The 14,802-nt window shown below is 43.5% G+C and overlaps 1 protein-coding gene across 7 annotated transcripts in view; it reads left to right on the plus strand.

The window, feature by feature from the left end:
* Window positions 1-1,666: 1,666 nt before the first annotated feature.
* The window catches only part of GRIA3 (glutamate ionotropic receptor AMPA type subunit 3), a 143,755-nt gene continuing 130,619 nt past the window's right edge, over window positions 1,667-14,802 (plus strand). For 6 of the 7 annotated variants that reach the window (XR_007628348.1, XM_050310921.1, XM_050310919.1 and 3 more), the window contains exons 1-2: window positions 2,818-3,043; window positions 3,879-4,037. Coding sequence is in view for 6 of the 7 variants with exons in the window: in XM_050310921.1 (XP_050166878.1) it covers window positions 2,953-3,043; window positions 3,879-4,037 (250 nt within the window). In the remaining variant the exon portion in view is untranslated. Of the gene's footprint in view, window positions 1,695-2,817; window positions 3,044-3,878; window positions 4,038-14,802 lie in introns of those variants that run through there. The other variant, XM_050310922.1, reaches the window with a different exon arrangement.

The raw sequence follows: 14,802 nt of genomic DNA on the forward strand, positions 1-14,802 counted from the left end.
GTGAAACTGACTGCATAAGCAAACAAGCAAAGTGTGTATGGAAAACGCTAATAATAATAACAACAATAACAACACACAAGGGGCTTCAGGATGAAAAATGTGTGTGATAATGAAAATTCATTTGTCTCTTAGCACAGATGTATTTTGGATTATCACAAGACTGTCCATTTGGAGATTAGGCTGTGAAGCACCATTTTATTGGAGACAAGGTACCCACCCTACTGGCAGTGTGTGAAACCGAGACTGACACATGCCACATTCATTTAGGCCTATTTTATCTCTTCTCTTGTTCTAACATCTATAATGTTAAACATAATTTCTTTCATATTTTTTTTCAGTGCACCATCAGCTGTCAGTGTGGCAGGTGGCAGTCAGCCTGGAATACTCAGCTGCAGGGATGGAGAGAAGAACTTTGTGAGAGCAAGTGAACAGGAAAGAAGTAGGGCCGCTAGCAAAGGACACCAAAAAAAAAAAAAAAAAAAAGAGGACAGCAGGACTTTGTGGAGAATGCATTAGAAATAGGCTGGCAGTGTGTAGAATAGGAAAAGATAAGTAGTTTGGAACCAGAAAGAGAAACTATTTGGTTATAGGAACATGCTTTTGACAACTATCTTGAATGTCTAAACTTCCTGTGCCTGTCTGTAGCTTTCAGATCCACTGTCCTCAGCAGAGGACATTTGGGAGCAGAGTGCTCTACAGTGAAGCTGGGATGCTGCTCAGGATCTTAATTCTGGATCTGAAACTTTCTGGTTAGGTAAGCTGGGCTGGTTGCTTTCCCTGATTTTTAAGTTTTTACATCTGTAGGGGAAGAACAGAATCATGATTCATGGAGATGTTTACAGGAATTCATAGATAATATGCATAGAGAGCTTTGAACATGAGGAGTACTGTGGATGTAATAATGGACCTTAACCCACCTGTCCGTATAGATAACCATTTCTTAAAAAGAGAGAAAGTGACACCTGCCATCTCAATCTAAACAGGGAACATTACCATCCACCCCATAGCCTGATCCCTACTCCTGGCTGAAGTGGAACAGACTCCATCTTCTGGGTATGATTCTCATAAAGGAACACAACAGGTAGCAACCAGTGCATGCACCTCAGGGTAAGCAGGTGTCACACATATGTCACTAAAAGCATATGGTAATGCTCCTGCATCATGACTGTGATGCACTGCTCTTCACCTGTGCTTTTGGCTTCCCTCAAGGGTAGTGGTTTGAATCTCTGGTGTTGTTCATTAGCGTATGTGCAGTAATCTGCCACAATCTTACATCTTGACTACTTACATGACACTACAGCCAGTGGTACTGGCTGATTATTTTGCAAATCCAAAGCCAACTGCATTTAATATTATCCCTAAGAGAACTGAACATAGACCCAAACAGTGCCAGAGTGTAAGATGAAGATTAAAAGAAGAAAGCAGAGAAACACCAAGGTAAAGCTACCTGCTGAAATCAGAGGAAAAACATTAAGGGAAGATCAGTCTTTGCTGGGCCTATGAGTTGGACTACTTGACCTAATATCTCTCTTCTCTCTCCATTTCATATAGTTTTGTGAGCCCCAAAGCCGCAGAAGCAAAAGAGCTGCAGGATCCATACAGTGAGGTTTCAAGGAGATGGGTACAAGACTAACTCCTCAGAGAACCCAGCTTCAAGCAGAGGCACAACAGCTCCCTGTCCATGTGCAGACCAGGTGGGTCAGAACTGGTGCTCCAGGTACAAGGGATGTCCGGCACACACCTGGCTGCTCTCCATCAGGTTGCCCATGCTGTGCTCTGTGCTGGGGCAGCTCAGACATGTCCCGTCTTTCTATAGCATAAGGAATGAAAACGGGAGATTTTGTTGGAGTTCCTTCCTTTATAGCTGGTTGGGAAGGACCTAATATTCCCTAATGTGGGATTAAACTATTCCTTGCCTTTCTTCACTTCATGGCACAGTGGGCGGATGATGCCTCCGTGCAGAGGCGCTGGCACTGGAGGAGGGATGGGGAGGGATGAGGAGGGACGAGGAGGGATGGAGAGGGATGGGGAGCACTCGGGCGCAGGGCAAGCAGCCTCTCCGGGAAAGTGCTCGGGCATCCCTTGCTGTGGTCCTTTCCAGCCCTCCCTCGGCAGCCCGTGCGCTCCCGGCTCTCCCCTCCGGCGGGGCCCAGCGCCGCCCGCCTGCCCCGGCCCTCACCGGGCCTCTCGCCCCCGGCCCCGAAGCGCCTCCGCAGCCTCTCGGCCCGCGGTCCTGGGGCACCCGCACCGCCCGCCGGGCCGGACCAGGACCCGACCGCCTTCTCCTCCTCACCCGCCCGGCCTCTCTTGCCGGCCCCGGCTCTGCGCGGCTCCCGCCCCTCCTTCCCTTGCTCGCTCCCTCCCCCGCCCGCCCACAGGCGCACGCACCGCACTCACTCTCACACACACACACACCGAGGCGATGCAGCTTTAAAGGGGCAGCTGCAGCCCGGGGGCCGCCCCACGTGAGGCCGGTGCGCTCCCGCCGACCGCAGCCCCGAGCGCGGAGCCGCGGCCGGGAGACGGCGGCGCCGGGGCTGGGCGGGCGGGCCGAGCGGAGCGGAGCGGCTGCCAGCCCGCCTCACGCCAAGTTTGATCGATAACCCCCTCCCGGCCCGGGCGGAGCAGCCTCGCCGGCTCCGCTACCCACCATCTTTGGGGGAAGTCCCTGCGCTGGGGGGGGGCTGCTGGAGACGGGGGGGAGAAAGGCAATCTCGCAGCCAATGAGCCCTGCCAGGCTGGGGTGAAGACGAGAGCAGAGGGATTTGGGGAAGGAAAGAGGAAAAAAAAAAAAAAAAAAAAAAAGAAGAAGGGAAGAAAGGAGGGGGACCATCCTCCCCACCACCTCCGCCAGCATCGCCACCACCACTGACACCGCTCCGAGTCTCCAGTTGCGCCCATGCCTGTGCCGCCAGTTTCGGTTTAGGGGCTGAACCGCAGGGGCTGAAGAAAATGGGGCAGAGCGCGCCCCGGACCCTCCTGCTGCTGCTGGCGGGGCTGCTGGGGGAGGCTCTGGCGGGGTTCCCCAACACCATCAGTATAGGTAAGCGCCCGCCGCGGCACCGCGACCCGCGCCTTCCCCGCCAGCCGCGGGGAAGTTGTGCGGAGGGGAGCGGGGGGCGAGCCCGGGCGCCGCCGGGAAGGAGCCAGCCCCGCTCCGGGTCCTTCCCCTCGCTGGGGCGAGAGGCAGCGGCGGTGCCCGGGGCGGCTGCGAGCGGCACCGGGCTCCCGCTCCCCTGCGAGCGGCGGGGATCGGGTCCGCGCTCTGCGGAGCCGTGCCCTGGAGCGGCGCATCCCGTGGAGCACATAATGTGAGAGAGTCACGGCGTGAATCTGTAGCGACGTGCCCTAAACCCGGGGCCGAGCGAGCCGTGAGGCTGAGGGCAGCGAGTGAAGCGGGGGCTGTTCCCTGCCGTCCCTCGGAGCATCCTTTGGCTCGGCCGTGCTATCGCTCCACCAGACCGTGAAACCGCACGTTTGCCACGCCGCCGTGTCCTCGCACATAACTCTACAGTGGCGATATTTCGGTAGTCTGGAGATGATTTAGGAGCCACGGTCCCCCAAGTTAGACTTTTAAATCTCTGTGTGGGCATCCGTGTGGAAGTGGCCTGGTTTTCAGGGTGCACCTGCAGCTCCCAGCGACTCCCATCGCTCGGGGGCACTTGGATGTGATGTGTGGCTTTAAAAGCCTAACTTTGGACTTGGAATATGTAATTCATGTAGGTGCTCTGTCAGAGTTATGTGCTCAGGTTCAGCCTGCTCCTGTTCATTTTTTCCTGCGGTGTGCAGCATGCAAATGTAACTTATTGCCACTGTTTCTCCTCAGAATTCATTCTGAAATACCTTTTCCCTTTTTATCCTTTTTCTTTCCATTCTAGGTGGACTTTTCATGAGGAACACTGTTCAGGAGCACAGTGCATTTCGATTTGCTGTGCAGTTATACAACACAAACCAAAATACCACAGAAAAGCCCTTCCATTTGAACTATCACGTAGATCACTTGGACTCTTCCAACAGTTTTTCAGTGACAAATGCTTGTAAGTAAATACACGGTTTTTAAAAGATGTTTATTTTTTATGTATCTTTACATTCGGTTTCTCCCTGGTAGCCTAGAGTTCTCAGTCATGCAATACAGTGCAACAAATGTGTGCAGTGACTTGAGGTTTAGTAGATTTGCAGCATTATGTGGTTGAATAGTACCTTAGGAAAAGTTCTCTCACCACTTCTTTTCATCCCTTTAGTTTTGTTTTCCAGAAAAACAACCATGTTGTTGGTATATCAGTGCTGTGTAGCTGTGATCAGTGAATTGCCGCTGAAGATCCCTTTTCTGTTGAGGCTAGAACCTGGGTGTGTGAAAAGGCATAATTTGCATACAATGCCATGTAGGAAAAGATCAGAAACAAGTGTTTAGAAGTGACCTTGAGGGGACAAAGATAGAGGGGCTTACTGCCCTGAAATACTGAGTTGTTTTCTTACAGTGAAAGTCCTGTGAAAAGCTGAGGAGACTGGAAAATGACAGATACTGTTAGAGCTGAGGGGAGAGAAAATGGGATCAGAACACTTGGCATTATGAGAAATAGCTCTGTACAAGCAGTGCATACGTATAATTTGAGCTGTTATTAACAGAAGATGCAAACCAGAACTTTGAGTATTGCTAATGTGGTGTTAAAATGCGAAATCTCTTTCGGAAAGACTTGTGCGTGTTCTGCATTCTAAAAAGCTTTCCTTTACCCAGTAGTGGTTCCTGGATATTTCTTTTACTGATGTCTCCAAATTCGGTTCTATACAATGTTGACTGTGAACCTTTGAAAATGAAAGGAGTCCCCTTGCAAGGTGGTTGATGCACTTTGCAATGTGCAGATTTATGTCTGTACATGATCTAAAGGACCTTTGACTGCAACGTACTAACTTTGTGTTGAAACAGGTTTCCTCTCACAATATGCAGGTTTATGTTCGCAGTATAAAATGTGCAAACAGGAAGCATTATATACTAATATAATGAAGCACTGGAGTACAGAACACATATCTTTTGCTTTAAAACAATTTCATGTTTTGAACATCTTATTTGTTTGTTTATTTGGTTGTTGGGGATAGAATAGTTGTTATATTCCTGTCCCACTGTATATTTTGAGAAAGTTGATGGTTAGAAAATATACAATATGAAAATATTTGGACAAATTTTGGATTGATATTCTAACATATCCCCCATGTGACTACTTCTTGCTAGTGCAGCAAAGGGCTTTTCAAAGGGCTTTGAATTAGGACCTTTAAAAGTTTTGCAGAGAGGTTAATTATCAGTATTCATTAAAAATATTTGGTAAAGTGAAAAAAATGGTAAATAAAAGCGTGTCTCTACTTTGCATCTTATTTTACTAATCCTATCCAGCCTCAACAGCTCTTACAACAAACATCAGACTATTAATCCTTAATCAGTGTAATCCCTTCAAGAGGCTATATCTCAAACACACTTTCCTAAATATCAATTATATGGATTTAAACTAAATACATTGAACTGCTTAGGTGATTAATTATTAATTGTTTTTTAAAAGTTCTACGAGCACTTCTTTAAAGATCCCACCAAGACAAGTGAACCACACGCTTGTTTAGGGGCAGTCAGTATATTTAGTCAGTGTGCTACTCATCTTCTGACATCTAATGATTTTTGTCATTGCTTATTTAAAGCTGTGGTGATTTTAGTAAGGTGAGATTGTTTTCTGTACTATAGGGCTGCATATTCCAACACCCATATTACCAGTGTAGTAAAGCTGGGAAAACTTAAATCTCTGGAGGAACTGTAGACCAGAGAACATGAACCTACAGTAACCTATTTAAAAGTAGAAGATGTGGGGAAAAAAAGAAACAGAAGAAAGGAAATTAAAAGGTGACCTTGTCCATGGCTGTGTCAACCATCTCATGATACTGTTGTTAGGAAAAGAATATGGTGAGTCCAAGTCACCACACATAGGTTTTCAGTAGCTCAAAATATATAAAAAAAATATCAGAACAGTTGCTCTTTTGAATCTGGAAGCAATTGTCTTTGCAAGTCAGAATGCTCATGTGTATCAATGCATTGGGATGAACTAAAAGCTTGTCCTACTACCTGGTTAACATTCCAACCTGAGTACCTTTAATCACATCCTTGCTTCCTAGTGGAGTGGCAGATAATTTCAGGGTGTTACCATACCCATGAAGGAATTCTTTCCACAAGGTTTTTGCCTCAGTTGGAGATAAGCATGTATTGTCTCCAGTGATGTCACACAGCCGTTTGATCAATATTTGCAATTGGCAGGGATCCATGGTAGAGAAACCTGCAGTGACTCTGCCTGCCTTCACTGGAGAGGGAGACTGGGGCTGCCTTTGTGGTGGGATGAGTACAGGAACTGAGGGGAAATTGGAGAAAGTAGCATGTATGGCTTGAGCCTGGTGCCTGTACTAGTCAGTATCCATAAAATAATACTTCTCATTCTCCTTTGCTTTGATTTATATGGTAGTGACTGTAGTAGTGTTCATGTGTGCAGGAATCGAGGGGGCTCTGCTCAGAAAAGACTTATGTTCTTACTGTACAGCTGCACATCCTGCTTGATGCAATTTGGTGCATTCCAGAGGCAAGAGAAGAAAACCTCTTCTGAAGTATTCTCATGAGCCAGAGAAAAAGTGCCCACCTCTGGTATGGCTGATTTGGCAATATCCCAACATGGGAAGAAACTTGTTTAGAAGCAGAAGAAAATTCCTGCCCTAAGCCCCTCCCTCTCATTCCCTTTTCAGTTAAATGATGCATAATCTGATTTATGTACATGTATTCCCTGCTTCACTGCTACCACTGAGCCCCTCTCTGTATATTTAATTTACACACATTCATACAGTATTCATCCACCCTATTTATCTGCCCACTTATTTATTTAGCTGTATGATATCTTAACAGAGAACAAATACAAACACAGATGAAAATTCCTGTGTATTTAAAGGTGAATTGAAGTTTATCATTGGCTCCTGGGAGATTATTACATCTTTTAAAATATGCAGCTTTTTGCTATCAGAAGAAACAAAGAGGAAGTTATCTTGATCTATGAACGTATAAAATCAAAATCATGTTATATTTTCTTTTAAAATGCTCATGTAGGGAGTGAGCTGGCTTTTTTAAAGCAATATTAATATAACAACTCAAATATATAAATTTGTCACTGAAGCAACATCTTTCATGTTTCTCTTATAACCCCCGATGAAGGGTGTTGGTATTGATGTTGAATTGTGTGTATAGCTCTGTAGATCGTATTCCCTGGAAATAACCCGCGTATGTCGTTCTGCTCTGCACTTGTAGTGCACTATACTAACACTGCTCCAGCCTCTGCAGTGTCAGCTCATTAGCACACAGATCTCATATTCCCTCTCTGCACTGTCATTGCAAAAAATTGCTGTTGTACACCTTTACAGCCAACAAATGTGCACTCGCATTATGTACAATCTTCAAGAGATATTTTGAAAAGTAAACTCAACCCTATACATAGTCTCCATGGGATTTCTCAAAAGAAAGCATTAGTTTTCATTAAAATCTGTTGATCATGTAATGATAGTGGTGGGATGCGTGCGGATGAAAAGGGGCTGTGATTGCAGAATCTAATTAATCTACCAGCAGATTCCATCTCTCAGCTAAACCTAACCTATCAGCTGCAAATTCTTGTCCCATTAGTTTTTCTGAGTTTTTTTTAAATATGTCTTCTGAACCCAGAAGGCTTTTTGTGTTTTACTGAATGTGGATGTGTAGTGGGAATGAGAGCTTTTTCACAAGCTCTCATTCTTCAAGAGATAAATAAAGAGGGAAGATGCAAAGGCATGCTGAGCTTAAGTTGCTAAAATTCTGTAAGTGATTGTATGGGTCCTTTCTTGAAGGGGTCTGATTTCAGACTTTCTTGGAAAAATAAACTTCAGCATCTTTGCTGTCCTTGTGTTTAATCTTTAAAATTCAACTTGGAAGATTTTAATGGGAAAAGTGCCTGTTCACTGTTGTGAGAATGTTGCAGAAAATGATGCCACAGAAATAGTAGCAGCCAGTTTTCCCAGTTTGACTGTACTGCTCCCTTTCCCAAAGCCCAGGTGTGTGTGTGTACACGCTCACACGCAGACTGACTCGCACACGGGAACACATGCGCACACACGCTTTCTCCTAAGGTGCTGTTCAGCATTTCTCTTTGCCAGTGGGCAGATAATTTGCTTCCCTTGCATCTGTGTGCTCTTTGGCCAGCTGGCAGAGGACACTGATGCTGCAAGTGGTCAGCTCCCTTCTGCCAAAAGCATAAGCATGTGTCTCTGAGAGTCCTGCCAAGTCTGGGCCGTGTACTGGTGGTTTTGTGTGAGTAGCGAGCACAGAGTAGATGCCGAACTCTCCTGACATGGAATGCACTCTGGTTTCTGCATCATTCTGTGGTAAAACACCTGGAAATGTGCTTTCTGCACAACTCTACTCATTACAGATCACTGAGAATGTCTTTTATGTGCTGCAGAAGGTGCTGAAGTATTGTGTGTTACTGCTGTATGACAAAATCCAGTTTAGGGGTCAGAGCTTTTGCAGTATTGGGCCTAGGTCAAAAGGTGAAAGGTGTTTTCCAATTGAAGTTTGTTTCCACTTCGTGACAGAGCAGATAATTTGTCATTAAGCTGAATGTGATCTCAGTGTGGGCAGAAGGAACCTTGCCCCTTTCAACTATGGTTTTTTATTTTTTAATTTTAAAATAAGCTGAATCTCCTTTCTTTCCTTCTCTGCTGCATACAAAACACTGATGTACTGTTTAGATGTTAGGGTTCCATTTAACTCATACTGTAGAGATGGAAAAAATATGTTATATGGATGGACTCTTGAGAAACTCTGAACTCACCAAATGAATGAACAGTAAAACATGATGAAGAGTGCCATTTGCTTTTCTAGTTTTAGAAAGATTTTGTGCAGATGCAGACATGAAATTGTTCACTTTTCCCATATAACGCTGGGCCTGGAGCACCCATACGGCTGTTAGGGTGGGATGGAGAGCTACTGATTAACTAGACCTTCCAGTAAAATACGGAACAGCTGTAGTTTATCCCTGGGAGGAAATGGAGATGCCATGATGGGAAACAAGCCTGTGACAGAAGCTTTTAACAACAACAGAAAAACCCCACAGTTTTGTTGAAGGCTGACTTGGGAGCTTGTCCAAGAGCCACAGAAACAGTGGGTTTCTCTTCTCTGGGTTCGCTGTGTTCAGTGTCTGGGAGGTGGGAGGCCATCCTACTGCAAGTGTAGGACTGTTATGCAAGAAGGTGTGAAATGAGGGAGCTGATGTGTTTGCAGCGATTCTTTATTGTCACAAACCATCGATTTAAGGTTTTCCATTTAAAGTACGTATTTTGTCATCACTAATTTTGGAATGCTAATTTTGATTTAGTAGGCATCCTTAAAATGTTTCAGAATATGTTATTTTTAAAACAGCAACAGTTTGATTTCATAGTTCATTTCAAACCAAGCCAGCCTATGTAATTGGAAACCTGTGTTCATTTATTTTGAGAAAGGTGTTTGTGTGAATTTGTATTTGGCGTCTAAGTTGCAGCTTGAGAGCAGTACTTTTATTCTGCTGGAGAGTAGAGATCACTGGAAGGCCATGACCCCCTTTCTAAGGAAGCTCATAAGGCAGCCAAAAGCTCTGTGCCCATTGTCATGAGGTTTGCTGTATGAGAGCTTGTACTTCCACTGGAACAATGAGGTGATCTAAAAATAGAATGATAGAAATGATTAAATGATTGATCTAGATTAAACCACTTTCTGTGAGACTGTGATCATCACTGCAGTAGAAGCAACTTCCAGATTTCATCCATGGGTATTTTCTTCCTCTAAAAATGTGCATGTTATATTTCCCATCAGACTCAGAGGCTTCCCTTTGTTGTATCACATCCTTTATATTATTGTTGATCTTCAGAGTATTAGGTGGCTTAGAAACTTCAAACTTGAAATCACCTTAGAGTTTTTCACATGCCCTCCTCTGATGAGGACTCTGGAGTAGACACTCCTGTTGGGCTGTTGGTATTCATTGCAGTGTGGACATCAATAACTACCAAACAGCCTCACAGTATCGGGGAGTTTGGAGATATTTCAATATCACCAAAAATGCAGAGTTCATATATCAGTGTGAGAATTTCACATATATGTGAAATATTCAAAGACAGTACATGCCTTTTCAGTTGATCTCACACAGATGTAAATATTAATGGTAAAACCATCATATATACATAGAGCAAGAGAGAAACAGGTGTTGAAGTGTGTGTGTAAAGAGGGAGAGTGAATGTAGCAACGCCTGATGTCAGTGTATCCACAGAGCATTCATTCCTGCGTACCCTTCTCATTTTGTCTGAGGCTCTGGATCTGTTTTATCATCTTAACTGTTTCTAAAATAGCAAGTGGCAATGTGCAACCCTGACACAAACACTAGACAGGAGGCACAGAGCCCTTATGCGTGAGGATCAATCTGCAGGGACACAGTGCTGTGGATAACTTGCCCAGGCACTTGTAAAAAGGGTGAATTGCTCTCCTGAAATTGGATAATAGCTCAGGTGAGCACTCTTCTGCTGGAATGATCTATCTGGTCGCTTGTATGTAATTATTTTACCAGACTGTTTGGACATTTCAGATATGCTGAAAGTTTTTTTTGCTTCGTTTTGTCAAGTGCAATTTACATGTTCACTTTCAGACCACTTGTAACTTAAGTGATTGCCTTTGGATGCGTAGTCCTGCCCTTGTGTTGGGCTTATATTTGTTGGAGTTTATTCAAATGTGATGTTTGAAATTCTGATGAAGAATTAAAAAAAAAAAAAGCAGGACTCTGTGGGGACTTCACAGTCTTCAGACCTTTTTAATAAAAGGACTGTCTATAAAATTATGTGCAGCTTTCTGGGAAAGGTATATCCACTCTCTTGATGGTATCTAGTCTGTACTTCATTTTCTGTATACTTCATTATTTTCACACATCCTTCTCCTGGGCTGATGGGTGTAATGGTGCTTGCTGATTTCACTGTTGGCAGTTCTGTCATAAGCAAACATCAAGTATTTGGGTCCCACCTAAGTGGTCAAGGGACTGAACTTGGGAAATTGTGGCATCTTCTGGTGGCTCGTAGCATGATTCGGAGTAAGTCTATTTGTCCTTTTTGGTAGTTCAGTTTTGCTATCTCTTGTACAAGGGTAGTACAATTTACCTGTATCTGACAGGTATTGCAGGGTGTTGTTTTCAGTGAAAAACTCGGAGAGCTTCTGCAACAGCACCTTCTTCAATTCACTGATCACTTCCTCCATTTCCTAAGAAAAATCAAACAAACAACAAAAAACAAAAACAAAACAAAACAAACAAACACACAAAAACCCCAAACCCACAAAAAACAAACAATAAAAAGGAAAAATATATTTAAAAAAAAAAAAGAAAATCCCCACCAAAATCCAGCCTACTTTTCATCCTATTGGAAAATGAATTGAAATTAGCACTTAGAAATTTGCTGTCCTTGCTGAAAGAAGACATACATTCCCAGTGATGGACCTGGGAGAACATGTGTCGAAGCTGTACAGCAAACCAATCTATCACTTGACAAAGGAGGAATTTTCAGCTCTTTACCTGAAATAAGCAAAGCTGTTGGAGAGAAAGCAAGTTTAATATTGGAAATTTCTTTTGTCTCCTACACACCCTGGGTCTTTATTACAAATATGGCCCATAGTTCAACAGCACAGCGTGTGCCCAATTCTTGCCTACCTGATCCCACACTCAAACTGCTTATTTGAGTGATGGGAGAAAGAACATCTTTACTAGAAGTGCTGCTGTCTGTTGATTTCTCTCAGTGAGGTCTGTAAAACGTGCTGTAATCAGTATCTCACAGCTGCCAGATTTTCTGAGATGTGCAGCAGTGCATTTCAGGGCTTGCTGCCTCCCATGATTTCTTTGTCTCATTTCCATTTCAGAGATCTTAGTCCAAGATAGGTGCTGCAGCCCACTTAGGGAACATGGATCAGGCCTTGCAAATCACAGGGTTGCTCCATCATGACACACACCTTGATTTGCCTTTGTGCCCTGCTGTGCCTGTTAAATTCCTTAAAACGTCCTGGTGGTTGTCATTGATGTAATTGTTTGTGTTTTTCTTCTGTGGAGGCGGTGCAGGGAGGGAAGATGGTTTGGGGAGAGGTAGTAATTGGTATGTTTTTTCAGGTGATGAACTTTCTGTAGCCTCTCCGTGGGAGGGACACTGATTTTTACCAATTACAGACGTTTTGTTGTGCTAGACTTTACCAGTTGTGTCACCAAGTTTGAATTCTAATGAAGTCTGCTGATCAGAAAACTCCAGTTCACGTGCATTCTTTTTCCCAGCAGTTAGATGAGAGCTAATTAGTGTCTATTGATTTGCAAAGGACTGACCCAGAGTCTAACCCTGCATTGAATCACAAGTGTTAGGGGGATTCTAAATTGTCTAGCAAGTTTAATGTAGTCACCCGCCTTTCTCCAGAGTGTTGGAGCAGTGGTCAGGTAGCATCTCCAGAGTGGCTTCACTGCTATGTGGAATATGTCAAAAGGATTTGGACCTAAGGAAGTGCTCAGCATAATACCTGCTGTCCAACTAGAATGTTTAAAACATTGGTTTTTGTGCTTATTTGCTTAGGACTTCTTGATGAATAGAAAATAATGCTAAAGAGAAAAAATGTACGTGGTCAGACAGTGCCAGCTAATCCTATTTCTTTCCTATTTCAGCCATGTCAGCAGAGTGATCCTCATGACTAATGGTAGTTTTTATATATTTATATTGAATGCCTCAGCCAGCTCAGACCAAGTTGCTCTATAGAACCATGATCCCACTGCTGTTCTGTGCATCCCAGAAACTAATTGCCTATCCCAGAACATCATGATTGAAAATGATGGAAGCTGTGTGACTTGCTAATGTTTCATTTCAGTTGTAGTTCCAAAAAGGTTTTAAAGATTAGATTGGGATCAAACAGAAAGTTAGAGAATTAAAAATAAAAGCTTTTTTAATAGTTTCAGATGTAAAATTGACTAGGTTTCAGTTGAAGCCAAATGTTTTGTTTTAGAAATGATGATTTCTGTTTTGTACATTTTTTTTTCTTGACTGAAACAATTTGATGAAGTCTACCTGAGGTAGCAAGATGTTTCTGCAGGCATGAATCTGCCTTTTTCAGTCTAAAAGCACCTGTTCTGTCCAATTTTTATAATGACAGATAGATGATGGATGTGAAAATAAAATTGTGTGTGGTTTGGAAGAAGCTGTCCGCTTTTTTCCTGGGTATATAGTTCAAGCTGCTTGTGATGGATTTTATGGATAGATGATTTTTGTCAGTTAGAGTATGTATGGCATGTCTTTCCACACCATCTACAGGCAACTTACTTTATTACCTTGAAAAGCAGTGAGATAAGCCCAAAACTGATTAAAATGAGACCAGTTGACCCTCTTGAAGTTTTCCACTACTCCAGCTGGGCGCTCCAGGTGCAGAAGCTGCCTTAAAGCTGCATCAGTATGGCTTGACTACGTGCAGACTGTAGTAAAGGTAGTGAAGGTTTCTACAGCTGCAGTGTCCTGTTTCAAAAACGTGTGTTCATGTGCATCAGATGTGCTTTACTGCCAGTCACTTGGTTCTGTGTAACACAAATCGAAATTACAAGCATTGATGCTTAGTTATGTATATCTGCAGTGACCCATGGGACCTACATGCTTTAGTGCTTCATTGTTCTACCCTAAGAGAAAGCAAAAAAACACCTCTTTGTATCCCATTAGATAAGTAGAGGTAGTCATGATACATAACAGGGTCTTCCTCTGACGTGACTGACACCAGGGTAAATTTGGAGTAGCTCTGTGGGAGTTTGAAAGAGTGAAGTCAGTAAAGGATAAAAGCAGAGTGGTCCCTCATGGAGTATTCCTGGCTTTAAGCCTCTGGATAAGTAGAGGATACGGATCCAGGACAGCCAATGGATTCTTGAAGGGAGATTCTGACCATCTTAATCAGTACTGTACCTCCCCTCCAGGACTACGCAGGTTGTCCAGATTCTTGACTTCAGCAACTAATGGAATACACCCTTGTGTAGCATTGCACATCTTTCCTCTTGGAACTTTGGGAACTTTAGCAAAATGATCACGTTCAGCAGTAATAAGTGTCCCTTTATAAATGATGCTGGGTATCTCAGAAGTATCTGTAATAGACTGTGTAGGGCAGAATCTGCCAAGGAAAGATTTTGTTTTTCAATTGAAACAAAATAGTGTAAATCAAATAGTCTCCAGTGGAAAGTGCTGACCTTGCTTTTAGCAGAAGGCACTTATACCATCTCTACTTTCAGATTGGCTTTTTTTTTCCCCTTTCCCCCCTACGTTTGTTGTTTTTTTGGGGGGGGTGGTTGTAGTTGTGAAGCTTTCACTATTTTTCTCTGTGTCAGTTTATGGATTTTGCAATTCTTTCATGAATAGAGGCTGTGTGACATTAAAGACGATAGACTCCTCTGTGAAATTTAACTCACTGTGTCTCTTAAGTGCTTGCATGAATAGTGATAGTCCTGACTGAAAAACATGGTGCCTTTTTCTGAGTCGCTCCAGAGATAATTCAAGAACAGAACTCTGGCAAAACAGGGGCTTTTGGCTGAAGCATAAAGCTAACATTTTAACTTATTTTCATCCTTAAAAACACCCTGTTGTTTTTTATAAATAGGGAACCTATTGTGGGTAGTGATGCTGCTTAACTTCTGCATCCTGGTCATGTTCCAGCTTGGATCAGCATCAACATAAATCAGTTATTCTCCTGGAAGCTTT

This window comes from Myiozetetes cayanensis, unplaced genomic scaffold (genome assembly GCF_022539395.1).
Source record: "Myiozetetes cayanensis isolate MyiCay16 unplaced genomic scaffold, myiCay2020 scf15, whole genome shotgun sequence".
Classification (NCBI taxonomy): Eukaryota; Metazoa; Chordata; class Aves; order Passeriformes; family Tyrannidae; genus Myiozetetes; species Myiozetetes cayanensis.